Genomic DNA, 25,173 nt, shown 5'->3' on the forward strand with positions numbered 1-25,173 from the left:
CAGGGCATTTCCTTGGATTTCCCAGTTACACTTAGAGTAGGATGTCAGCTATGCTGGGAATGAGAAGAAAATGGGAAACGCCTCTACTTTGTTATTGTTAGAATTATCCCTTTCTTGGGGAGAGGGATCCAGAGGTTTATGGCCACAACCTCCCCCCGGGTAGATATCAAGTCCCCCTGCTGTGGTGTCAGTCTCCCCTCTCAGGTTTCCCTCCCTGCCTGCAGAGTTCTCACGGCAACACCATGAAGCAGTTCATGGACATCTTCTCCCTGCCGGAGATGTCGCTCCTGTCCTGCGTGAACGAGTACTTTCTCAAGAACAACATCGACTATGAGCCAGTGCATCTGTACAAAGACGTCAAGGTGAGAGGTGGCGTTGCCACGTGTCTCCAGGCGGTTCAGCAGAGGGCACAGAAGCATTAGCCTCTTTGGTTAGGTGTTTGAAACAGTCCTTCGCCTGGGATCTCTCTTATTTACGGTTTTACCTTGAAAATTATTAAGAAAGATATTACATTAGGACACTTGGAGATCAGTCTGATTTTGTGTTAAAAGAAGAGAGTACTCATATGTTATCTTCCTGACCAAAGGCCAGGGCTAGTGTATCTGGTCAGAGGGGCTGGTGGTGGCTGAGGTCCAGCCCGGCCCAGCTCACCCCTGAGCCCGCCCGTGGAGAGGGTGATGTCACACCAAGGCTGCAGCCCGTGGGAGTACAGTGGTCCAGGGTGAGGCCTTTCTCTTGCCCCCAGAGGTTCCATGGGGGCCTTCTGAGGCCCTGCAGACACTGTGCAGAAACCCATGGGGGAGGCGGATAGACAACTATGAAACTTATACTCATATATATGCACATCACTTGTATAACTTTGCATTTATATATTTTAATTTATATTCACATCATGCATGTTTATATGTATTCTTTACGCTGTCTGAACTTTTTTCAGTACTTAAAAATGTGTTCATGTATTACTTAATATATCCTTCTTTCTAATATATATTTCAAATATATGCATATATATTCATATATGTAGCATATATTATATATTAACTTTTTTCATGTTTATCTGAGAGAGGGAGGGAGAGAGAGAGTCTGAGTGAAGCCCTGATGAAGGGCTTGATCTCATGAACAGGGAGATCATGACCTGAGCCAAAATCAGGAGTTAGATTCTCAATTGACTGAGGTACCCCTAAGTACTTATATTTTTAAAAGATCTGTATTTATTTACTATAATGCCTATATGCTTATATGCTTATGACCGATTTTAAATTTTGGCTGTCTAAAATCATGGGTTTTAGGAAGATGAAGGATGAAATCTAGTTTCTCAATTTTTGTCTGGTATTATTTGAACTGATGCTAAATAGTTTCTGCTCTCCTTTTGGCGCACAGAAATGCCTTATCTGAATCACTTGCAAAAAAAAAAAAAAAAAAAAAAAAGAACAACCACTTTTGGTTACATAACCCTTCGCAGGCATGAGGAGAGATGTTTATGCACCAGTATATTCCAGGCACTGTTTTTCTGAGTGCTTTATGCATATAAACTAATTAAATCCTCACAATAATGCCTGGAGGTAGGTACTGTTTTTACTCTATCATTATACAGTTAGAGACATTGAGGCACAGAGAGGTTGAGTAACTTGCCCAAAGTCACACAGCTAGTAAATGGTAGAGGTTAGAGTTCAAGTCAGGAAGTTTGGCTCCGGCTTGCCCTTAACCCTTGCCTTCTGTTGATGTGCACTTGAACAAACCTGTGCTAGAAGGTGATCGAGGCTGAGTTTATAGTCCGGAGGTGCTCACTCTTGACAGAATTCTCCCAATTATCTAAGGCTCATGGCCCAGTTTTGCCTGCAGCCCAGTCCCCTGCTGTACCCTCCAGTAAGTCTCCATGTGCCTCCAGGCATGTGGCCCAGGTAGAAGAGCTGCTCAGTGTTCCCCCAGAGGAGGACTGTGCTCTAGAGCTGGAGGCCATCAGGCTGCCACACCCTGGGGCTTGGGGCGGAGGTTAGTGGCCTCCTCTTGCTTGTGTCTGCCCCCCAGACCATGTCTCTGCCCTGTTACCATCTCCCGGACACTCCCTTGCCTCACTGAACTGAAGATGCTGTCCTTGGTCTTGACCTCTTTCTCTAAAAGATGCATGCTCTAGGGTGGGGTGCAGAGACGGAAACAGCAATGTTTCCCTTTCTCCAGATGCCCTGGAATCGTTTGTTCATGATGCTGCATATAAATTGCCATTTATCACGTGGGGCTTTGTTCAGAATTGTTCACACAAGTTACCTCCTCCCAGAGACCCTTCGGAAAACTGCACTGGAACCTGCACCTGTCGCCATGGAAACCTGAGTTTTCCCCAAGGGGCCGCCTGTTCTAAATGGACCAGAATCTAGGTCTCATTTGGTCCCTGGATCGCCAGGCTTCTAAAGGTGGACATCATCCCGAATGCTGTCTCGCTTGTCCTGTTACTCGGGCGACCTCACTTCTTTTTTTTTTAAATAAATTTTTTTAACATTTATTCATTTTTGAGAGACAGCTCGAGCAGGAGAGGAGCAGACATGGGGAGACACAGAATCCGAAGTGGCTCCAGGCTCAGAGCCTGATGTGGGGCTCGAACTCACTGACTGTAAGATCATGACCTGAGCTGAAGTCAGACACTTACCCAACTGAGCCACCCAGGCGCCCCACAACCTCACTTCTAATTTCACTGACTAAAAACCTCTCTTTGGACAGGATTCAATTCGAGACGTGCACATCAAAGGAATCATGTACAGAGCAATCGAAGCGGATATCGGTACGTACCCAGCATTATCGTGAGGGCAGCCTTTCCCTCTGCCAGGCCACATGTAGCCATTTGCCTGCATTCTTGGGGCCGAGCAGGGGCTGGAGGGCCCTCCCGAGTGCGGTGTGCGGACCTAGCTTCCTTGTAGCTCAGATGTCTCCCTCCCGTTTGTCTCAGAACTTGACATAGTCCGGACTCAAAAAGAGAGAAGCTGGCGGCTGCAGGCACTTAGTGCTTCCACCTAGACCGAGGAGGCAGGGTCTTGTTCCTGATGGGTCAGGTAGTGGTGGGCCACCCTGAACCGCACCGCCTTGAGACATGTCTCCCCCCAGTGCCCTGGACAGTGCTGGACCCACAGGCCCCATTTAGGAAGCACCTGCTGACTGACGGACTTCACACCGACTCTGTGTGTGCATTTTTCTCTTGCAGAAAAGTACATCTGCTACGCCGAGCAGACCCGCGCAGTGCTGGCCAAACTGGCCGATCACGGCAAGAAGATGTTTCTCATCACCAACAGCCCGAGTAGCTTCGTGTAAGTTGTTTTGGGTGACCTTGCTGGCTTCCAGCTCACGCCTGTGTTCCCACTTACCTTAACAGTTGCAAATTGGACAGAAAAAGTTGCAAAAGTGGTTATTAATCCCTCTCTTGTGAGACTAACCTGGCTGACGTGTTGTTGCAGGGACAAAGGGATGAGGTATATTGTCGGAAAAGACTGGAGAGACCTGTTTGATGTGGTCATCGTTCAGGCCGAGAAGCCAAACTTCTTTAACGATAAGCGGAGGTGAGTGTCTTTCGGGGAGAACTAGATTTTAGTCCTTTGCTGCCGTGAGTACTTACAGTGTGCCTTGGTACAGTCTAGTCGGAAAATCAGAAGCATCTGACATTACAGCTTTTGATTTTTAAACCTTCTAGTGAGTAATTGCAAGGAGGCTGAGGTTAGTGCACAGACGACAGCCTGAGACCGTTCTTACTTCAGCCGGAGCCCTACGAGTCAGGCTTTAAGAAAGCTACTGGCAGCAGTGAAAAAGCCCTATGTAATGTTAGCGTCGGACGTTAGACTTTCTGATGCACACGCATCACGCGGCGTAACAAGGCAACAGCAGCAGCCAAACAGCCTGATGGTATTTTTCTACATGTAGCTCTAAGTGGTGTGTTTAAAATTCCAAGTTGGAGTTTGCAAAACTCTGCAACACAAGTTCTGTGTCAGATGGAGTGCATCTCTCCCAGGACTTACATGGTGTGTTCCCGCCACAGGAAGTAGCGGGGCGGGACGTGGTGGGTTCTGACGGTGGCTGTGGTGTGCTCTCAGCACTAATAGGTGGGGGTCAGGGATCCCGAAATGTCTTTAACGTGTGGAACCGACCCCTTCACCAAGAGCCGTCCCCCCAGATATCACTAGTGTTGACAGTTACTGCACTGGGGTTATAAAAATAATCTGCATTTTGGATAAAGAAGCACTTTGACCCACATTTACCTGTTCCGCGGTTGGTAACTGGGCAGGCTTTCCCTCTCTGCTGGGTGTTTTAAAGCATCATAATGCAGTGCTCTGTAGTTTGTGTTGAATGGATTTAATTCCTCTTGGGATACTAACTTCCCATTTTCCAAGTGTCACAGTGATTCCTGAAGGAAGAGGCAAACCCAAAAGCCACATGCAGAGCCTGAGAATTCAAGGGAATGAAGGAAAAACTTAAGAGTGTTGATCAAAAGTAGCTATACGCTGGCTTGCTGCTTTCTCACGGCTAGAGCGCTCTCCCCAACCTTCTTACTAGATCCCAGGTGTGGTCAGGACAAGGGCCTCACCTCCCCTTTCACCAAGGAGGCCCTCTCCGTATTGTGCTGAAACACGCTGGCAGAGTGCTGTCTTAGACTGTTTCACCTCTCTCTCCCCACGCCCCCCCTGCCTCCTGCACCCATTTATTTTGCCTTGTTCTGCATGCCTGCCATGCCTCTTTCACCCCATTTTACTTCTAATGATGGCCAGGGACAACCTGAAGGGACAGCCATAGGAGGAGATATTTATACAGCCATAAAAAAATGATGTATTTGGGGGGAAAAAAGCAGCATGCTTGTTTCCTGACTGTAAGAAACAATGTAGGAAGAATATGTGATGATGCGGGAAATTGCTCACGGCATTAGCGGAGAAAAGCTATCAATCAGTATTCACAGTGATCCTCATTTATATTTATAAGAAAGAGAAGAATGACCTGTTATCTTTATAGACTGAAAGACACCTACTGTTAGGTGTTTGTACCTGGGCACTGGGATTATGGGCCATTTTCCTTTTCCTCATTGTATTCTGCGTTTTCCAGATTTTTTGCTCTCAGTTTATATTTTTTCTAATCAGAAAAACAATCCAAATAAATGTTACCTTAAAAAAAGGCAAACAGACTGCATACTTTAGACTTTTATTCTTTTTTTAATTCTTTTTTTTCTTTTAATTTTAAAGATCTAATTGGCTTTATTAATCGATTCATTAATCAGGGCTTATCCATCTAGTAAGTAGAGGGGAGCTCCCTGAGGCCTTTATTCTTATTCCCATTTTCCATCATAAAATGATATGGCTCATCCTCTGATTTGTTTTTTATGTAGAGTGGCTGAAGTTCAAGTACCAAGCTTGACACACCTACTGAGGCAGTATTTCCAGAAGCTTTTTTTTTTTTTTTTTTTTTTTTTTGCAAAGCAGATTTTCTGTGTGATCAAATGCATTTAGGAAATCTGGGTTAAAGAAAGCTTCTCTACTGGGTGGGCTTTTCAGAATCATCGATGGCTTTTTAAGAGGGCCATGAGCAGTGCCTCGTGTTTTCCAAATTTATTTGACCCTGGAGTTCTTTCCTCCCTAAATACCTTTGGCTACGAGGGTCTGCAGTTGGGTGTGTGCACTGAACCAGGGAGTGTGGGGGTGGGGTTTGGGTGCCCAGGGTTTTTGAGGTCTGTGCAGCCCCTTTCTGTTCCCAGGGAGTAACCGTGTTGTGTTTCATAAGCAGATTCCCACAGATCATAACGTTTCCCGCTTCTGTTGTTAGGCCTTTCCGGAAGGTGAACGAGAAGGGTGTCTTACTCTGGGATAAGATCCACAGGTTGCAGAAAGGCCAGATTTACAAGCAGGTACCTCGAGACTGATTTCTCTTTTCTGTTGCTTTGCTTTGTGGTCAGTTATAAAATGCTAGCAGCCTGCGTTTGTAGAATCTTACCGTGTGCCGGGAGTCGTTCTGAGCATTCTGCTCAAGTTGATGGTTTATAACTTGACCGCAAAATTTAAACTTAACTCTATATATTTTCAGTGTGCTGTATCCAAATTAACTCAACTGAACAGTCTTTAAAAACGAAACTTAAAGCGTTACTTTCATAGTATATATAATTAAAGATGTTAGTAGTCAACCTTGGGTTTTCACTTTAAGAAGCTTTGAATCACAAGGTGTATGACTCACCTAAATTGGTCATTGTTTCCAGATGAGCTGTGTTTTATGTAGCTTTGATATCAGTAAAGCTCTTAAATATTTGAATAAATGATTGACTCGCTGATGCTGATTGTGTTACTGAGTTTGCTTCATCTCCTCTTTTAAAACTTATGTGTTTCTGTACCGTCTAGAAAACACATGAAATTGTACAACAGTACTACACAGTTAAAAACAAACAAACCCTGATACATTCCTGGTACATCTTTTTATTTTTTTAATGCTTATTTATTTTTGAGAAAGAGGGAGACAGAGCATGAGTTGGGGAGGGGCAGAGGGAGAGGGAGAACTAGAATCTGAATCAGGCTCTAGGCTCTGAGCTGTCAGCTCGAACCCACGAACTGTGAGATCATGACTTGAGCTAAAGTCAGATGCTCAACTGACTGAGCCCCCTAGGCGCCCCTACATTCCCGGTAGATCTTTAACATGCTGCTGGATTTGGCAGTATGTGTATTTTCTTGCCTTGAAAGATTTGCTAAAATACAGCCATTCCAATTCTAGGAAGTTAGACCAAGAAAATTATGAAAATGTAGCTAGAACTTTGCTACAAGACAGTTTATCATGAGTTAAACGTCCAACATCAGGGAATTGGTAAAACAGATCACAGTTCTGACAGCTACTGAAATGGTAGATTAATTCTTCCCAACATGGCCACAGAATGTTCGGTATAAAAAGAGCATTACAAAGAGGTATGTACAATACAAATCGTTTTTGGAACGTACATTTGACTCAGAACAAAGGTCTGAGAGATTTCACACAAAGGAATTTTTATCTTTATATTTTGATACTTCAAATAAATTCTCAAAGCAAAAAATTTTTTTTTAAGTTTTAAAAAATAGATATTCTGGGCTACAGGTTGTAAAGGTCATGTAGGTTTCTATTTCACATGATGATCTATGTTTTTTTCTAAATATCTATATTTTTCTATCCTTGCAGGGCAACTTATATGAATTTTTGAAGCTTACTGGGTGGAGAGGATCCAAAGTGTTGTATTTTGGTGACCACATCTACAGCGACCTGGCGGTGCGGGGCCTTTTTTCCCATTTCTCTGTTGGGGGGCAGATGTGTTAGTCCTACTTACTAAGGAACTTCTCTCTTGTTTAAGACCATTTTTATGCTTTCATAAAAATGAAGACTAGGTCACATATTTTTTATGTCTTACTGTTATATTATGCAGTATGTCTATTGCAGAACAGAATGGATCGTAGCTATAAAAAAGAGAATTATTTTACTTTTATAGCTTATTGTTGGGTTGGTTTCCCTGTAACACCCGAAGATAATTTTTTTTGAAATGGTAGAAATTAGCAATTCACTCCAAATTTATCAGAAAAATCTTTCCATTTAAATAATGGTAAGAAATAAATGCCAGTGTTCTTTTTTTCCCTTATTAAATATAAGAAGCATCGACGTGCAGCAGAAGAGTAACATCAGTCGGAGCTCCTGTAAATCCCACAGCTGGCATTCCCAGGAAACAGCTATTATAAGGAAGTGAGGCTTTTCATGCCCATTGGAAGGACTAGAGCGGTGTCTCGGGACTTGCATTCCGAGTTGGTGTGTAACTGGAGCGAGGCAGAGTCCGCCACATTTCCTGCCGGCCCCGCTCCCGGTGCAGCGGGTTTCTGTTTGTTACGTGGGCCCAGGCTGGTTGCACCATGCGTGCTTTGCAAAGTCTGAGTGACGCTCAGTGTCAGCAGAGTAAGCAGACAGGGTCGTGGCTGGCTCTCAAAGCCTGAATGGTGTTTCTGAGCATTCTGACCGATGTCACAGTGGTCTTGTGTTTGTGTCCCTCTTGCGTCTGCCTGTCTTTGGAGCGGTGAGCTGTAACGGGCTGTGCAGTAGCCTCGTCTGGGAGGCGTTTTCAGAGCACATGTGCTGCCCTCTGAGGTCTGGGGACTCCGACTTCAGACTGCCTGGTGGTGGAGGAGGGAGGGGGTGATTCCGGCGCCCGTGTGCGCACAGACAGTTGCCCCAGGCGATTCCAGCACACACCCCGCATAATCGAGTCTGGCCGCTGGGCTGAGGTGTAGCGGAAGGAATCACGGGCTCAGCAGCCGCTTTATCCTCCAGGCCCCCACGTCCTTATTTGTGAGCAGCGTTAAATCAGGGAACACATATGAAAATGCATTATTAGTGCCGTAGACATACAGAGTGCTGCTGTCAGGGTGTCCGCACTGCCAGAAGGTTCGGCCGAGTGACATGGCATCACAGACATTTGCCTCTTGTGAAGTGGTGTCTTTGGGCCTTGATGAGGTAACTCTGTGCTGCCCTTGAGGCGTGCGGGTCCGTGGCCCCGTGAAGGGACACACAGGTACAGGTCTTAGCCTTAGGAGAGGCACTCACAAGGCAATAGATTCCTCAGGTGTGGCCCCTCTGACATCAGTGTCACGTGGGAACCTGTTAGAAATGCAATTTCTCAGTCCTCACGTCAGACCTGAGTCAGAACCTCTGGTGGGGCTCAGCTGTCTATGTCTACAGCTTCTCACACTAAAATTCAATATCAGGGTAATGTTGACTCAGAATAAGTTAGGACGTGTTCCCTCCTCTTCAGTTTTTAGAAGCTTTAGAGAAGGATTGATGTTAATCCCTTTTTAAATGTTTGGTAGAATTTACCAGTGAAACCGTCTGTCTGCTCCTGGGCTTTTCATTGTTGGGGGACTTGTGATGACCAATTCAACCTCCTCACTAGTTGAGAGGTCTTTTCAGATTTCCTGTTTCTTCATGATTCACTCTTGGTAGCTTGTGCGTTTCTGGAAGTTTGTCGGTTTCACCTAGGTTATTCAAGTTGTTCTGACTATAGTTTACAGCTTTTACCATTTTTTAAAAAATTTCTGTAGAGTTGGTAGTAACTGTGACAACTTAAATTACTGATTTAAGTAATTTGACTCTTCTGGTTTTTGTTGTTAGTTAAGATAAAAGTTTGTCAATTTTGTTGATCTTTTTGAAGAACCAACTGTTGGTTTCATTGATTTTTTTAATATTGTTTTTCTGTTCTTTTTCCTTTGTTTTCCTGTTTAAAAATTTTTTCTTAATGTTTATTCTTGAGAGAGAGGGAGACAGACAGAACCTGAGCAGGGGAGGGGCAGAGAGAAGGAAGACAGAATCTGAAGCAGGCTTCAGCATCTGAGTGGTCAGCACAGAGCCTGATGTGGGGCTGAAACTTGTGCGCAGTGAGATCATGACCTGAGCCAAAGTCAGAAGCTTAATCAACTGAGCCACCCAGGTGCCTCCTTTTCCCCTTGTTTTAATCTTTGCTATAATCTTGATTATTTCCTTGGTTCTGCTAGCTTTCAGTTCAGTTTGTTCTTTTTCTAGTTCTTATGGTATAAAGGTTTGTTGTCAATTTGAGACCTTTCTTTTTTCCCAGTGCAAATGTGTATGGCTGTGAATTTCCCTCTCAGCACTATACTTGCTGCATCACATAAGTTTTGGTGTATTGTGTGTGCATTTGCATTTACCTTTGTCATAAGACATTTTCTCCTTTCCCTTGTGATTTCTTCTTTGACTTATTGGTTGTTTTAGAGGGTGTTCTATAATTGCCACATATTTGTGAACTTTTAAAGGGTGTTCTTTTTTGCCACATATTTGTGAACTTGTAAGTTTTTCTCCTGTTGTTGATTTCTAGCTTCATTCTGTGTGACCAGAAAAGAAGTTTTGTATGATTTTAAAATGTGTTATAACTTGTTGTAGGGCCTAACATAGGGTCTGTTCTGGAGACTGTTTCATGTCCACGATGAGAAAAATGTGCATTCTGCTTTTGTTGGATGGCATGTTCCACATCTAGCTGGTAGGTCCAGATGGTCTCCACTGTTGTTCAGGTCCTCTATTTCCTGATACAGCTTCTGTCTGGTGGCTTTTCTCTTATTGAATGTGTGCTGTTAAGGTCTTCTGCTGTTATGGCACAGCTGACTATTGCTTCCTTCAGTTCTTTTATTGTGGAGCTCTGATGTTTGGTGCATATATGCTTATGATTGTTATATATTCTTGGTGAAATGACCTTTTATCATGATATAATGTCATTCTTTGTATCTTGTTACAGTTTTTGACATACAGTCTATTCTGATATTAGTATAGCACCTTCTCTCTCTTTTGGTTGTTCTTTCTATGGATTATCTTTTTTAATCTTTTACTTTCAACCTATGTCTGTCCTTAGGTCTAAAATGAGTCTCTTGGAAGGGTGCCTGGCTGGCTTAGTGGGCTGTGCAACTCTTGATCTCAGGGTTGTAATTTTGAACCCCATGTCAGGTATGGAGATAACTTAAAAAAAAATATGGAGTGCCTGAGTGGCTCAGTTGGTTAAGTGTCTGGCTCTCGATTTCAGTTCAGGTTATGATCTCATGGTTCGTGGGTTCGAGCCTTGCTTTGGGCTCTGTGTTGACAGAGCAGAGTCTGCTTGGATTCTCTCTTTCCCTCTCTCTCTGCCCCTTCCCTGACTCATGCTCAATCATGTGTATGCAGGCTCTTTCAGAAGAAATAAACTTAAAAAAAATTTTTTTAAGAATGAGTCTCTTGGACATAGCATATAGTTTGCCAACGTTTGAAAACCATTGTTGTGAAGTGATAAGATCAATTAATTACCTAAAATGTCAGAAATTATGTGGGCAACGAACATTACCCTTCAAGGGAATCACTTCGGGAATGTAGATACATCTAATGTTGCTACTGTTTCTCAAAATACATTTGGGTGCCTCTTTTGGCATAAATTTGAGAACCAGGAAGAAAGGAAATTAGTTTTATTATTATTAATTTATTATCATGTACCTTAGTCTTAGGAATGTTCCAGATGACTTTTTACCTATTTTCAGCAGTAAAAGCCACCTTCAAAAGTTTGCCACCGTTGGGAATATTTAAAAGGTTGTGCCAGGGGCGCCTGGGTGGCTCAGTTGGTTAAGCATCCGACTTCAGCTCAGGTCATGATCTCACGGTTTGTGGGTTCAAGCCCTGCGTTGGGCTCTGTGCTGACAGCTCAGAGCCTGGAGCCTGCTTCAGATTCTGTGTCTCCCTCTCTCTCTGCCTCTCCTCCACTCATGCTCTGTCTGTCTCTCAAAATTAAATAAACATTAAAAATTAAAAAAAAAAAGGTTGTGCTCTAGATTTCCATGTATTATAGGAGAAGGAGAAATATTGAAAGGCTTAAGGAAATTTAGTAGGTAAAGAAATAAGCATCCTTAAGACTTACAGAGTAGGGATTCTAACTTTAGATGAATAGCTAGTGAACTCTTACAGTTGTAAACCTGATACAACTTTACTCCCTTAAACCTCAAAGCTTTCCTTTCCTCTTCAGAGTAAAAGCCTGAATTCCTGCTGTTTCCCACAAGGCCCTGCTTGATTTGTCCTCCAGCCTCCCTCTCTGAAGGCATGACTTGCCACTGCCCTCTCTCCCACTCTGTGTAGGCTCCCTGCCTTGCTGTTCCTTAACAGTTCTACCTCCACCCCAACCCCCCATGTTCCTGCCCCAGGGCCTTTGCACTTGCTGTTTTTTTCAGCCTGAATTTTTCTCCTCCCACATATTTGCATACTTTTTCTCCTTCCCTTGGGATCTCTGCTCAAAGTTCCCGTTATTGGCTTGGTTTTCCTAACCACTTAGTATATATACCATGATAACTTTTTTCTTTCTTACTCTGCTTAATTTTGACCATTATCTTTAGCACCACCTGCTTTTGTAAATTATTTGCTTATTTTTTGTCTGTATTTCCCATGAGGGCAAAGTTTTGTCTGGTTTTTGTCATTGTTTTATCCTCAGTATCTACACTAGGGCCTAGCAGTTGTAAGGATTTAATACTTATTTTCCAAATGAGAGAGTGAATGACCATTTAGTATGGTTGATTGTATATCCTAGATTTTCCAGGGTATAGCTGACATCAGATATTCTGGCTTATTGTCAAATCATGAGATTACTGTATTTGGGATGAAAAATGTGATCACGTGTGTGTGTTGTAGGATCATTGCGAATCTGAGATTCTAGGATTCCCCCTAACCCACAGTGCCTGACACACGGTGGGTAATCCCTAGTAGTCTGTGGATGAATTGAATGAAGACCTTCAGGCAGCATTTCCGTGGAATCTTTTTCTGTCCCTGACCTAATTGTTGTTTTATAGACCAGTGTTAGTGATTTCAGATCCTGTGTCTGTGATTCACAGCAATTATTCCCAGAACAGAAATTTTCTTTGGGTGTAATGGTCAAGGCCTGGGGCTGACTTGGTTTCAATTAAATGTAATTCATTGAATTTGGCTTGGTTAATAACTAACCATTACAACCGAAGAGTGATTCAGTGAACACCTGTGGCATCTGAGAAGGGTAATGGAATGGTCTAAATTCTGTTGAGATGAGTGTTGACTCTTAGTGATCTTTGTTATTAGGATTTGACCTTGAAGCATGGCTGGCGAACCGGTGCGATTATCCCGGAGTTAAGATCTGAGCTCAAAATCATGAACACGGAGCAATACATCCAAACCATGACGTGGCTGCAGACCCTGACCGGCTTATTGGAGCAGATGCAGGTTTGGGATTTTTTTTTTTCCTTCTACTTTTTCTGTAAGTCTGACATTAGTCCATTAATCAAAGTCATTTCAGATTTTTTTTAAATTGTGGTTATATGAGATGTAAGTCATCCTGCAGAGTAACTCCTGGGTTGTTTTGCCCCTAAGAAAGTTTTGCCAGTTTCCCTCAAGAGAGCTTTAAAAAGCTCTGCAGAGGCGCCTGGGAGGCTCAGTAGGTTAAGCATCCTACTTCGGCTCAGGTCATGATCTCAAGGTTTGTGAGTTTGAGTCCCATGTCGGGCTCTGTGCTGATGGCTCAGAGCCTGGAGCCTGCTTGGGATTCTGTGTGTCTCTCTCTCTGCCCCTCCTCTACTTGTGCGCGTGCACACTCACTGTCTCTCAAAAATGAATAAACATTAAAAAATGAAAAAAATAATAAAAATGCCCTGCGCATTCATTTGGAGAAAGCTTTATGGGGCCGTGTAAACACAGGTCTCTGTAGAGTCATCTTTCAGAGGGAATCCAAGTGTCCTCACTTCCTCACTGAAGTTCTGTTGGCAGAGGTCCTGTGGGATTGTGGGATTTGAGAATTTCTGCTAATGTTTGGATCATCCTGTGGAATGAAAATGTCAGGCTGTGCACCACAGCTTACTGGAGAGAGTCTCCAAGCAGAAGTCAAGGTCCCTCCATTTGACTTTGAAGATAATGCCTACAAATTTGCTGACTCTCTGGAGTTTGGTGGCAGTTTTTGCTTGTATGAGTTACGTAGCCAGTTTGGGACAGTCAGTGAGGAGTGTTGTTTTCGGTGATTTTCTGACCTGCACCTGGGAACCCACTCCCCGGCTCCTGAGACCCCTCGCTTCCCGCTCGGGTCCGCTGGCCTAGCCTGCAGCCGCCGCAGCACGAGTGCTGGCTCTCAGGCCCAGGAGCGTGGGTGCCTGTGCTCCCAGCCGACGCACCTGCAGCCTCTGGTCCCGGCCTGCTGCCCACAGCCTGCCGGCCCACTGTGGACACGGGCCCAGCTGGCAGCCCGGGTGAGGCAGCTGGCGGTGAGCTCAGGAGGAGCCGCGAGGGCTGGTGGCTCCAGGGCACACACATTCCAGGGCGTGTGGCCTCGCACGTCCCAGGCCTTGTTTCCAGTGTGCTCTGTTTCCCTTACTCTGCTTGTCCCTGAGATGCTTTTCTAAAAATAAAAGGCATCGATTCTGGGTTAATGCAGCTTCAAGTCTGTGCCTGGGTCACACGGTAATAATAGCCACTTCCCGTATGCCAGGCCCCATGCCGAGCGCTCGCCGTCCACACGGTGCTCGCCGACAGCGCCCGCTGCTCGGTGCAGCAGGTACAGCTCCCCCACTCTAGAGTAAGGAGACTGGGTGTTTGAGAGCTGAGGCAGCACACCTGAGATCGTAAGATGACAGAGAACTTGAATTTAGGCTTGTGTTATGCTCAATCTATGCCTTTGAGCATGATGTGAAAATGCCTCCCTGCTTTTTGGTTTCGAGGTGTCAGGTGTGGCAGACCCTTCAGCTCCGGTGCAGCCCCCCTGTGATGGTGGCAGCTGGGCGGACGCACAGACATGAGCTGCATTATGTGTGGGGTTACTGCATTTGGCTTTGAGGGCAGCTTTTTTGTTTTCTGCTCTCTGATCTATATAAAAACTTTGATGATTAAGGAATGCGTGTTTAAAAATTTTTTTTAAATATTTATTTTTAAGAGAGAGAGTGAGAGAGAATGAGCATGAGTAGGGGAGGGGCAGAGAGAGACACAGAATCCGAAGCAGGCTCCAGGCTCTGAGCTGTCAGCACAGAGCCTGACGTGGGGCTGGACCCCATGAACCGTGAGATCATGACCTGAGCCAAAGTTGGACGCTTAACCAACTGAGCCATCCAGGCGCCCCAGAAAGGAACTTTTTCTTAAGCTCAGAAGCCGATAGGAAAAAGTGGGTGGTGGGCTGGATGTGTGCCCCTCTGGAGGAGGCGGTGGGAGGCTGGATCTTACTTAGTACCCTGCTCACACCAGGAGGGGGGCCGTGCAGCAGATGGAGTCTAGGCTGCAGGTATGCAGAGCCCGCCCTGGGGTGGGGGCCCACCTGCCAGGCAAGAGGGGGAGGAGAATTCACATGCCCTGTGACAGCTAGTTTCAAAAGCGAGTCACCTATACCTTGGTAATCCCCTCACCAGAGTCTCCCTCCTACAGGTGTGGGCGGAGTAAGGGACCCTCCTGCTAGGGTAGGGGTGAGAAGGGGACGTGGGGGGGGGTTCCCTCTCAGACGGACTCCTCACTCTCTGTGCTGTCACTGTTCTGTCACTTGACTTAGGTGTGACCCCACAGTGGCCTGTGTCTTGTCCTCTGTTGTACCTTCAGCGTGTATGCAGCACAGTCTGGGCACATGGCAGGTGCTGAATACATACGTGTATGTACACATTTGTGTGTGTGTATGTGTGTATAAAAGTATTGTGCAGACATTTTACCTTTTCTGATCTAGGCACGTACTTATCGAGCCTCAGTTCTATAGTGAGTAATTTCTTGATTAAAATGTGAAAACCGTGTTCATAGACCCTGTGTCACCACCCCCAGAAGTGCTGGAGCCGTCTTCCGGCTCCAGTGACACACAGCCAGCCAGTGGCCACCCAGGGGTAGCTGCTTCCTGTCGGTCCAGGTGGTGGTGTTGGGAAAATAGCCACGTTCCAGGCTCTGTCGTCATGGGCTCTGTGTGAGGGCGGTGGCACCTCAGCGGCTGACTGCTAGGCTGCTGAGCTGGGCACACGCGGTAAACAGTGCGCCTTGGCTCCCACGTGAGGAGCAGATGGTTTGCTTGTCTGGCCTCTTCCTCCGGGTTCCAAGGCCGCCCCTGTGACCATGGATCGCAGGGAGCCCCACCTGTCCCCTGCCATCACGTGTGCCTCTGACTCTGGTGCACGCGTGGCTGTTTTGCCCCAAGAGCCCTGGAGAGACACTCGTGAGAGTCCATTTGTTAGGCTGTGGGCGGTGGTGTTTTTTCTTTTTGAGTTTTGCTCACATTTCAACCCAACCAGAAAATTCTCTGCTTTTCCATCTGATTGAAGTACTCTACCTTCTTGTCGTTTACAAAACAAGTATTTATTTTCTCTTGAACACTTTATTTTTTTAAGTTTATTTATTTATTTGGAGAGAGAGAGAGAGAGAAAAAGAGGAAGTGCTAGTGAAGGAGGGGCAGACAGAGAATCCCAAGCAGGCTCCGCACTGTCAGCACAGAGCCTATGCAGGGCTTGATCCCATGAACTGAGAACATGAATATGACCTGAGCTGAAATCTAGAGTCAGATGCTTAACCGGCTGAGCCACCCTTGGGACTTTATCTTGAACACTTTAAAAGATATAATATTCAGGAAATATAAAACCATTTGTAACCCTATTTTCCTTGCACAGATTAAAGAAAAATTTCCATGTTAATTTCCAAATATATGCACACATTTTGACCTGCTTGCAATGAGCGGTGTGCTGTTACACACATGCTGAAATAATTTCCACTGAACTGCCGTTTTTATGTTTATACCTGCAGGTAATGTGTGTAATAGGCGGTGTGTGTTAAGTATATGTTTATGTATGTAATACATGGCACACGTATGATGCACACATATTTAACAGCCTTAATACTTTAGTAGCTCCAGTTTAATAGGGGCCTTATTTAATAGGTTCATAGTGTTCCATCTCAATTTGCTATTTAAAAAATTTTTTATGCTTATTTATTTTTGAGGGGGGGGGGAGGGGCAGAGAGCAAAGGAGACACAGAATCTGAAGAAGGCTTCAGGCTCTGAGCTGTCAGCACAGAGCTTGACATGGGGCTCGAACTCACAAACTGCGACATCATGACCTGAGCTGAAGTTGGACGCTTAACTGACTGAGACACTCAGGCACCCACATCTCAGTTCGTTAAACCACGTTGCCAGTGTTGGCTATTCTGAACTTTAGTTTTGGTGCAGAAAGCAGGATTGCAGCTGGGAACCTGAAAGTGTGTTACTGCACGCAAGCACCTGCGTTTTTGACCCCAAGGAATGAAATTCTTCCAAGAAAAGCTGCCCATTACAAATTCTCCTAACCTACGGAGCTGATGTGCAGCCCGAGCCTCCTCAGTAATAGCGTGTGCCCTGTCCTGCAGGTTCACAGAGATGCGGAGTCACAGCTGGTTTTGCAGGAGTGGAAAAAGGAAAGAAAGGAGATGAGGTAAGAGGGGCCACCCCATCTGCGCCCTGCGTGGGCCACGTGCCTTCCCCTGGGCCGGCCCCAAGTGGCCGTCCTTTCTTAGCTGTCCGGTATGAATGTGGCCGTCCTTTCCTAGCTGCCCGGTATGAATGTGGCCGTCCTTTCCTAGCTGCCCGGTATGAATGTGGCCGTCCTTTCTTAGCTGCCCGGTATGAATGTGGCCGTCTCCAGAACTAGCTGCATCTGCCCTTCATGAGGGATGTGTGACGCTTAGTTGAGGAAGCAGTGACCTATCTCCCTCCCTCTTCCCAGCCTGCTTGACTTTTCCCTTTGGGCAACTGGTGGCCAAGTGGTTGGTCACCAGGCCAGCACAGCGTGGCTCCTGGGACAGCAGAGGGGGCGAGCTCTGAACCACGGTGAGGGCCCTACAGCCCTGAGCTTACCATAACCAGGGATGTGTCAGGGCGCAGTGTCTGAATGTGGATTGGTGAGCACGGCCACCTGCCGTCCAAAATACCAGGTGGGTGGGCGTCTGGTGGGAACCGTTGTTGGAAAGAGGCCCGTGGCCGGTCGAGCTTGCCTGACAAGGATGCTGGGGGTGCAGGCACTGTTTATTGGAAGGAATGGTCACCGCCTGGGCTCTGGCCTCTGAGCAGGGGGCAGCCTGATTGGGGGGCGGCCCTGGGAGGGGACAGAGTTCTCCCTTGGGGCTGCGGAGGCCACAGCCTAGTGGAATTCAGTCCTTCCTCCTCCCTCCTGGTGTTGGCTGCCTGGGGCTCCTTCTGACTTGATTCTTACTCTAATGTTGGTCTCGAAGTGTTGCCAGAGAGGAGGGGAGGCGGGGAGGCCTGTCCTGGGAACGACCCTCTGGCCCCTCCGGGCAACCCAAAGGCCGGATCAGGCATCTCAGGTTTTCCGAGGAAGGAGCCACTTCACCCTCACTCTCTGTTTCGGGTTTAAGTCTCCGGCAGCCTCACACCTTAATGAGACTTTTCACCAAAATTGTACAAGCCATTTATGTTGCGCCACTTGCAGCCACTCTCACCATGGACCAAACAGGCGGCTGCTGCCAGCCTGTGGCTTTTGTCACACAGTTGTGTATGTGGTTCCATTTTCTGCTGTGTTTGTAACTAGTTTCTCAACAGTCAAGTGGTATTTCTCTACTTTGCTGGACTGTTCTGTGTGTCAGGGTCCCAGCCAGCGGACAGTGTGCCTGTCCTATGTGTGTGTGTGTGTGTGTGTGTGTGTGTGTGAGTGAGAGAGAGAGACGGGGTGTTGATTTCCACACAGATGCATGGCTGCAGGGGCTTGGAGCCTGGGGTAGGTGAGCAGCCTTGCAACACTCTGCCACTTGGGCTGTGTAGCAGATAATGGGGATTTATTTACATCACTACAGGGGCACCTGGGTGGCTCAGTTGGTTAAGTGTCCGGCTTAGGCTCAGGTCATGATCTCATGGTTTGTGGGTTTGAGCCCCAGAGCCTGGAGCCTGTCTTCGGATTCTGTGTCTCCCTCTTTCTCTCACCCTCCCCTGCTCTTTCTCTCAAAAATAAATAAAACATTTAAAAAAATATATTTACATCACTACAAAATAATCCTTAATTTCTCAGACATCGAGTACCTTGGAGTTTGTCATCTGGCTTTACTTGTCTTACCTTTCTCAGTTCTCACTGTAACCGTGTAGAAAGGAGGTCTCGATCCCATTCCGTAGCTGAGGGAAGTTTGGACACTGAGAACATTGTGCATCTGCCCCCCTCTCCTGCCTCTTCTGTTGTGGTTTGGAACAGCCATCTGTGTGTCCTCTGGCTGGCCTGAGTGGGAATGTGGTCAGGGTCATTTTGATGAGTGGACAGCCACAGTTTTCCTGATGAGAGGCTGATTTTCCCCTCAAGTGAGTGCTATAAATAAAAAGGGGCTTTTGACTTTAGGAACTCCAAAAGAGACTCTTCTGAATTACTCTCTCTTGCTTTGCCCTTTTCTTGCTTCTTCAGAGAAATGACCAAAAATTTCTTCAACACCCAGTTTGGAAGCTTGTTCCGCACAGACCAGAACCCGACCTACTTCCTGAGGCGCCTGTCACGCTTTGCTGACATCTACATGGCGTCCCTGAGCTGCCTGCTCAGCTACGACGTCAGCCACACGTTCTACCCGCGGAGGACTCCGCTGCAGCACGAGCTCCCGGCGTGGTCGGACCGGGCGCCCAGCCCGCGGCTCCCGCTGCTGGAGGCCCAGGCCGAGTGAGCGGCGCCTGCCCGGCACGCCGTCCTGGTCGCGCAAGGCGGGGCTGCTTCCGGGAGAGACACAAGCTCGCCTTTCCATGTTTGTTTCGTACCTTACGGACACCACTCCGGACACCACCCCCGGAGTTGCCAGGGCAGAAGCCAGCGGCCCGCTTGCTGGCCGGCCCTTTGCGTTTGCGGTACCGGCTGGGCTTCGCATTGAACCTCTGATTGGCCATCTTGTTTCCCATAGTTCTGACCTAGGCGTCGGTTTTTCTGGGCTAGGTGACACCTCTTGCTGCTGGTCTCAGTTCCAGCAGCTGAAGTGCTGAAACCCTTTTTGACTCTCCTGTGGGAAACAGGCTGAACGTCTGCAGGCAGCGTGTGGGGGGCCACAGGGGCCCTGTGACATGCGCAGACCGCTCCCAGGAAGCTGCCGGGTGGGCCCGCTCTGTAGAGCGTTATGCGGTGGCAGGGAGCGGAGACGTCCCGAACCACAGCTGGCTCCCGGATCATGTGGCACGAGGACTCTGTGTCCTGGTGCCTCGCTTGAAGGGAGACCCGGCCTCCCCGAACATCTGTGAGAGAACAAGAGAACGTGCAATCCCTGGCCCGTGCTCGTCCCCAGTGTCCGTTTGCCGTGTCCTGCCCCGTGCTGGGGAAGCCACACGGTGCCACAGGACATGGTGCCACAGGTCGTGGCGGGTTCGCCCCTCCCCCAGGGCAGGAGGGCGGGGAGAGAAGAACTGGTTTACTCCAGCTAGCAGGACAGACTGTGTGATCCGGCTGCCAGGACCCAGTGACTTCGTCATGGGCCTCGTGGGAGTCCATCACCCCTGAAAACACCACCAAGTGTTGGTTTGGTGTGCCCACTGGAGGGTAGAAAGTGACACAGGCAGAGAAATGCCCTTGAAATGCTCTGCCGTGACCCCTGCTGGGTTGTGTCAGAATCTTGTTCAAACATACGCATTAGCCAGCAGGTGGGGAGGAGGTGGCCTGTCACTGAGTAGCTCCCCCAGGCCTCTCCTCACCTGACATTTCCTCCCTGCCATGTTTGTGTGGCCATTTTGGGAGTGGGCGGTTTTCTTGAGGCGGTTGTGCTTAAGGTGGGAGAGGACAAAGGGCGCAGAGCCCAGAGGAGGCTTCGGGGCAGCCTGGCTCCCCAAGTGTCTCATTCCCTCCCAAGGCCATGCGAGTGACGGCTTCACCCTGAAGGATGGCAGGTCCACGGAAGGGAGCTTGTGCAGAGTGCTTCCTGAGTCCGCGTTTTAGTCTGGCAAATGTATCAGAACCAGTTGAAAGTGAAATGCTAGCTTGGTGTTCCCTAGGCTACGCCAGCATGCAGAAATGAAGTGAGTTACCCGGGATCCTTTGTGGTGCCCTTGGTAATGCCCTTTAGACCCAGAAGACCCAACTTGGCCCCCCTATTTTTACTTGTAGGTTTTTGTTATAAACACAGTATTCTATTCTTTTTTTGGGGGGAATGGGGTAGGCGCTTTGTTTGCTGTGTGTCAGCTCCCGTGTGTATTAAGCATCAGAGGGCATTGGAGATGGGCATTTAATGGGTGCAGGTGGATGCCCAGAACTGTTTGGTGTTAGGGTCTTCAACGGGTGAGCTGGTGCTTTGGGCTTTCGAGTTTCTGCTTGGAGAAGGTGAGTGAGGAAGCAAAAAAGTCTTTCCTTAGTTTTAATCGAATCAAGCAGTCATTGGCTGTTAGGTACCTGTTACAGTGTGTTTTGTTTACTTGAGAATGAAGTAGAGATGTTTTTAAAACTGTCCTATGGGTAGCTGGGTTAGGTGACCCACGCCTGGGGGGGGACTACATTTTCTCGGGATGAATAATGAATTTTACAATATATTGCCGATTAAGATCTCAGTCTCTGGGCCATTGAACATGGCGGGATTGCGATCTGGCGTGTGCGGAAGCTGGCCTCTGTCTCAGCGGGGCCCCCGGAGCACGCCCCTGGCGGACTGAACCCACACCGGGGCCGGCAGCCGGCGTCAGGACAGCCATTCCACGGGAGGACAGGCGCAGGCATTCTTGTGTGCGCTCGGTCAGGACCGATTTTGGCCTGTCCCTCTCGAGACTCTGCTGGGATTTGGCACGCCGCATGGGCGTTCTGTCCCTTCCCCTCGTTGTACACACTGATGCAAGCATGTTGGCACAAGGGAAGTGAGCCTCTTTTCTACAATTTAGAGAAAAATCCGTTTGGAAGGTGGACACAATAAAATGGGTCCACACGTTGGAAAATCCGTTCCGTTTTTAGACTTGGTTAGTCTGGCGGTCCGGGGCGGTCCGGGGCGGTCCGGGGCGGTCCGGGGCCGCTGCAGCGGCCCAGCATGGCTCTCGGTCCCCGCCGCAGACTGGTGGCAGGGATCTGCACGGCTGGCATTGCAGTCCTTTATGGATGAAACTCAGCTCTTAAAATATTTTGGAGTTTGGCTTGGCGCTCCCTCTTTCCTCCCTATGTAGCCTCTTTTTCCTTTCTCTCTCTCTCTCAATTCTCTTCAGCTCCATTTTCTGCCATCACCATTAATGGGATGTAACATAAACCACCTGTTACTGATTCAGGCCCATATTAGACTAAATGACTAGCTGGTGTGAATGTATTGGCCCTCTTAATTATTGCAGAAGAGAAATGAGAAGTAATCTTCCCTCCTAGCTAATTTAGCTTTGGGTGAACTAAGTGGCTTTTCCTCCCTCTTCCTCCTAAAGGCCTTTTAAGCGCTAGAGTGTGCTAAATATTGCACTTGACTCCCTCTGCTGAAGGCTCATTTGCTGCCAAAGCCCCACTCGGTGGCCCTCTTCCAGAATGCTCTAAGACTAAATTTGGCCAGAGGCAGCGTTCCTTGATTGCTCTATTCAACTGCTAGGGAGTCTGTATTTTGCCCTCTTAATACTAATTTCGTTTTGTACCAATTTTCTCTCTTTTTCTTTCTCTCCCCACCTCCCTTTTTTTTACATTAGCATTTGGGAGCCTGGGTCCAGGTTCAGCTAACCTTTAACACCCTGGTGGATTGAGGAAAGGAAAGGGAGTGAAATGCAGGATCCAGCAAGCCTTGCCTGTGAAGAGCCAGATAGGAAGCCCCTGCAGCTTTGCAGGCGATTTTCTGTCGCAGCTCTAGGAGCCCGTGCGCTGTGTTCCATCACCACCCGAAACAGCTGCAGGCTACACTTGCCCGCCCCGCGCCCCCGAGTTTGCCCACCCCTGCTCTAGTGGCCGGGGCTGGTGGCCAGGCAGGCTCCGCGCGCTGTGAGCAACGTCAGAGCTGCTGTCAGAGCTGCGCGGGCCGCTAGAGGGACATTCTCTAGGCGAGTGCACTGCCCCGGCCCTGGGTGCGGCTGTGGCCAGTACTGTGGTGTGGACCTGGAATGGTGGGCGCTGGCTGACTGTCCTTCACTGCACTGACTTGTGGTTGTGGTTGTGCTCGTAGCCGGTGATAGGCTTGGGCTCAGCCGCCCAGAACACCCTTCCTAACCGCAGGACCTCCCCCGCCACCCGCCCCCGCCCCGTCCCCCCTCTCTGCCGCCCGGCCTGGCCTGGTGAGCTGCTGGCTTAGCATCCTAGCCAGGGCTCCAACAAAGACCTGCCTCCTTCCTGGAGCAGCCAGCCCCGCCCCCCCGCCAGCCCCGCCTCCTTCCCTTCTCGGTCCTTCTCTTCCATTTCCAAGTGTCCATCCCAAGAAGACTCCTCCACACTCCTCCTGCACGCGAACTCCACCTCAGCGTCTGCTCCGCCCGGGGACCCAGCCGCTATAGCCGCTCTGTACTTTTTGAGTACGACACGCTTGAACCCGGTTTGAGGAAACCGTGTTCTAAGTATTCAGCAGAATGACAGGTTGTGCCTGTATGGCATCAGGCATGATGGATGAGAACTAGGTAGACTTACTATTTATTCTGAATGTGAATTTGCTATTTATTCTAAATGTTGATTTTGTGTGACAGGATATTGAACTTCGTGCCAAATAAAAGTTTGAATTATGTCATCCAGTCCGTTGTGAAGTCATGTGTTTCTGTGTGCGTTAGTGGCAGAGCCACATCCAACTCTGCTGTGCCCTGGTGAGGAGAGGAAGAGGTGTGTGTCATTTCTCGCTCCTTCTGTCCCAACAGCCCAGCAAAGCACACTCACTTGTTTCAGAGCTTGAAGACTGTAGTCAAGGCACAGACGGAAAATTGGCATTAGCTTTGGACTCAGGTAGGCAGCAGAGAACTTCCTGGAATTTGTGATCCCCCTTGAGAGCGAGCAGAAGCGGGCCATCCACATGGCGCTGTCTGCAAAGTACCAGGAAAGCTCAAACTTGGAAGCACTGTTTGATGGGCAGAAATTACTGAATAACACTAAATGAGGAGTGGCCGCTGTGAAGTCAGATCACTACTGGGTTTTAGGTGATTTTATAAATCCGTTGAAGAGCTTTTTTAAATTATTTGTGTGTCCGTGCACGTATTTAACCACCTTATTTTCCTTGACCTCTCGATGTGTGAGGACCTTCTCATTTACTCCTCCCATGGATAGCCTTCTGGTCTTTTTTTTTTTTTTTTTAATGTTTACTTTTGAGACAGAATGTGAGTGAGGCAGGTGCAGAGAGACGGAGACAGAATCCAAAGCAGGCTCCAGGCTCTGAGCTGTCAGCACAGAGCCTGACACGGGGCTCGAACTCACTAACCACAAGATGGTGAGCTGAGCCAAAGTCAGACACTTAACCAGCTGAGTCACCTGGACGCTTGTGCTGGTCTTCATTTTAATTGTTTGCCTTTTGCACCTGTGATAGTACTGGAGGACTCACTGGAGAATCTGTGCCTCATTCTTTTGGGGGAGCGATCTCCTGGACATGTGGCATTGGGTTCATCATGGCGTGTTGTCCTAGAGGAGATGGTGAGCTGCTCTTCTGGAGTTGTGAAAAAGCTTAAGACCCTGGGGCCACCAGAAGTTCTCCCTTGACTGCATAAACCCTGATGATGTGAGACAGTTACTTGGGCCATGAGGGCAGCTGGCCAGCCTGAGGTCTGCTCAACCCAGACTTCTACTTCTCTGTGGGCAGCAGTGATTCCCAAGCCCGTCCTGCCCCCTACGGAACATCCGGAAGTGTGTGGCGGGTGGTTTGGAGGGTGTGTCCTTGTCACAGTGATGGGAAGGGCACTTCCGGTCTTTGGAGGGCAGGGACCGGTGTGGTAGACATCCCGCATCTCTTGGGAGAGCTGTGCACAGCGAACAACTGCCCTGAGTCTATGCATCACCACTGGAAAGTTCCAGAACATTTTCATCACCCCAAAACAAATCCCATTCCTTCCTTCCCCGTGTTCTTGGCAATCACTAATCTACTGTGTATGAATTTACCTATTCTGGAAACTTCATATAGATGGAGTCCTACAGTATGCGGCCTTTTGGGTCTGCCTTCTTAGCATGGCATTTTCAGGTTTTATACATGTGTTTGCATGCATCCTACTAACTTTCCTTTTAGGGTGGAATGCTACATCCCTGGATGTAGCACTGTTTCGTTATCCACTCATAAGATGATGGACATTAGGGTTGTTTCTCCTTTTTGCCTGTTATGAATAATGCTATTAGGAACATGACTGTATAAGTTATTATATGGACATGATTTCCATTTCTTTTAGGTATATACTTAACGAATTTCTGGAATTTCTGGGTCACTATGTTTAAGTTTTTGAGGAACTGCCAGACTTCTTCCAAGTGGCTATACCATTTTACACTTCCACCGGCAATGTATGAAGCTTCTGATGTCTTCACATTAGCTGTCTTTTTGTTTATAGCCATCGTGGTGGGTGTGAAGTGGTGTCTCACTGTGGTTGTCATGTCTACTTAAGCTAACAAAATTAAAAAGCTTAAGAAATTAAATTAGTTAAATTAAATGAATATAAATTTTCTTAATTCTTAATTTAATAAGTTAAATTTATTTAATTAATTAAATTAAGAATTAAAATTAAGAATTAAGAAAGAAGAATTTATAAGGCAGGTGTTGGCTAAATGAAAAGGCCCTAACTAGGCCTAAAAAGTAGATTTTACCTTCAAAGTTTGACCCCCTCCTGTGGCAAATGATTTTTGTTTCCCAAGGCACTAG

At 47.5% G+C, this 25,173-nt stretch overlaps 1 protein-coding gene across 1 annotated transcript in view; it reads left to right on the top strand.

The window, feature by feature from the left end:
• NT5DC3 (5'-nucleotidase domain containing 3) overlaps nucleotides 1-23,083 on the top strand; it is a gene marked incomplete at its 5' end in the record, with an annotated part of 56,487 nt that extends 33,404 nt beyond the window's left edge. Inside the window, 9 exons of the mRNA XM_029954082.1 lie at nucleotides 225-362; nucleotides 2,713-2,773; nucleotides 3,191-3,293; nucleotides 3,441-3,542; nucleotides 5,785-5,866; nucleotides 7,153-7,239; nucleotides 12,574-12,714; nucleotides 16,831-16,895; nucleotides 18,864-23,083. Coding sequence (XP_029809942.1) covers nucleotides 225-362; nucleotides 2,713-2,773; nucleotides 3,191-3,293; nucleotides 3,441-3,542; nucleotides 5,785-5,866; nucleotides 7,153-7,239; nucleotides 12,574-12,714; nucleotides 16,831-16,895; nucleotides 18,864-19,113 — 1,029 coding nt within the window. The remainder of the gene's footprint in view (nucleotides 1-224; nucleotides 363-2,712; nucleotides 2,774-3,190; nucleotides 3,294-3,440; nucleotides 3,543-5,784; nucleotides 5,867-7,152; nucleotides 7,240-12,573; nucleotides 12,715-16,830; nucleotides 16,896-18,863) is intronic.
• Nucleotides 23,084-25,173: the final 2,090 nt, after the last annotated feature.

Source organism: Suricata suricatta, chromosome 10, assembly GCF_006229205.1.
Source record: "Suricata suricatta isolate VVHF042 chromosome 10, meerkat_22Aug2017_6uvM2_HiC, whole genome shotgun sequence".
NCBI classification, from domain to species: Eukaryota; Metazoa; Chordata; class Mammalia; order Carnivora; family Herpestidae; genus Suricata; species Suricata suricatta.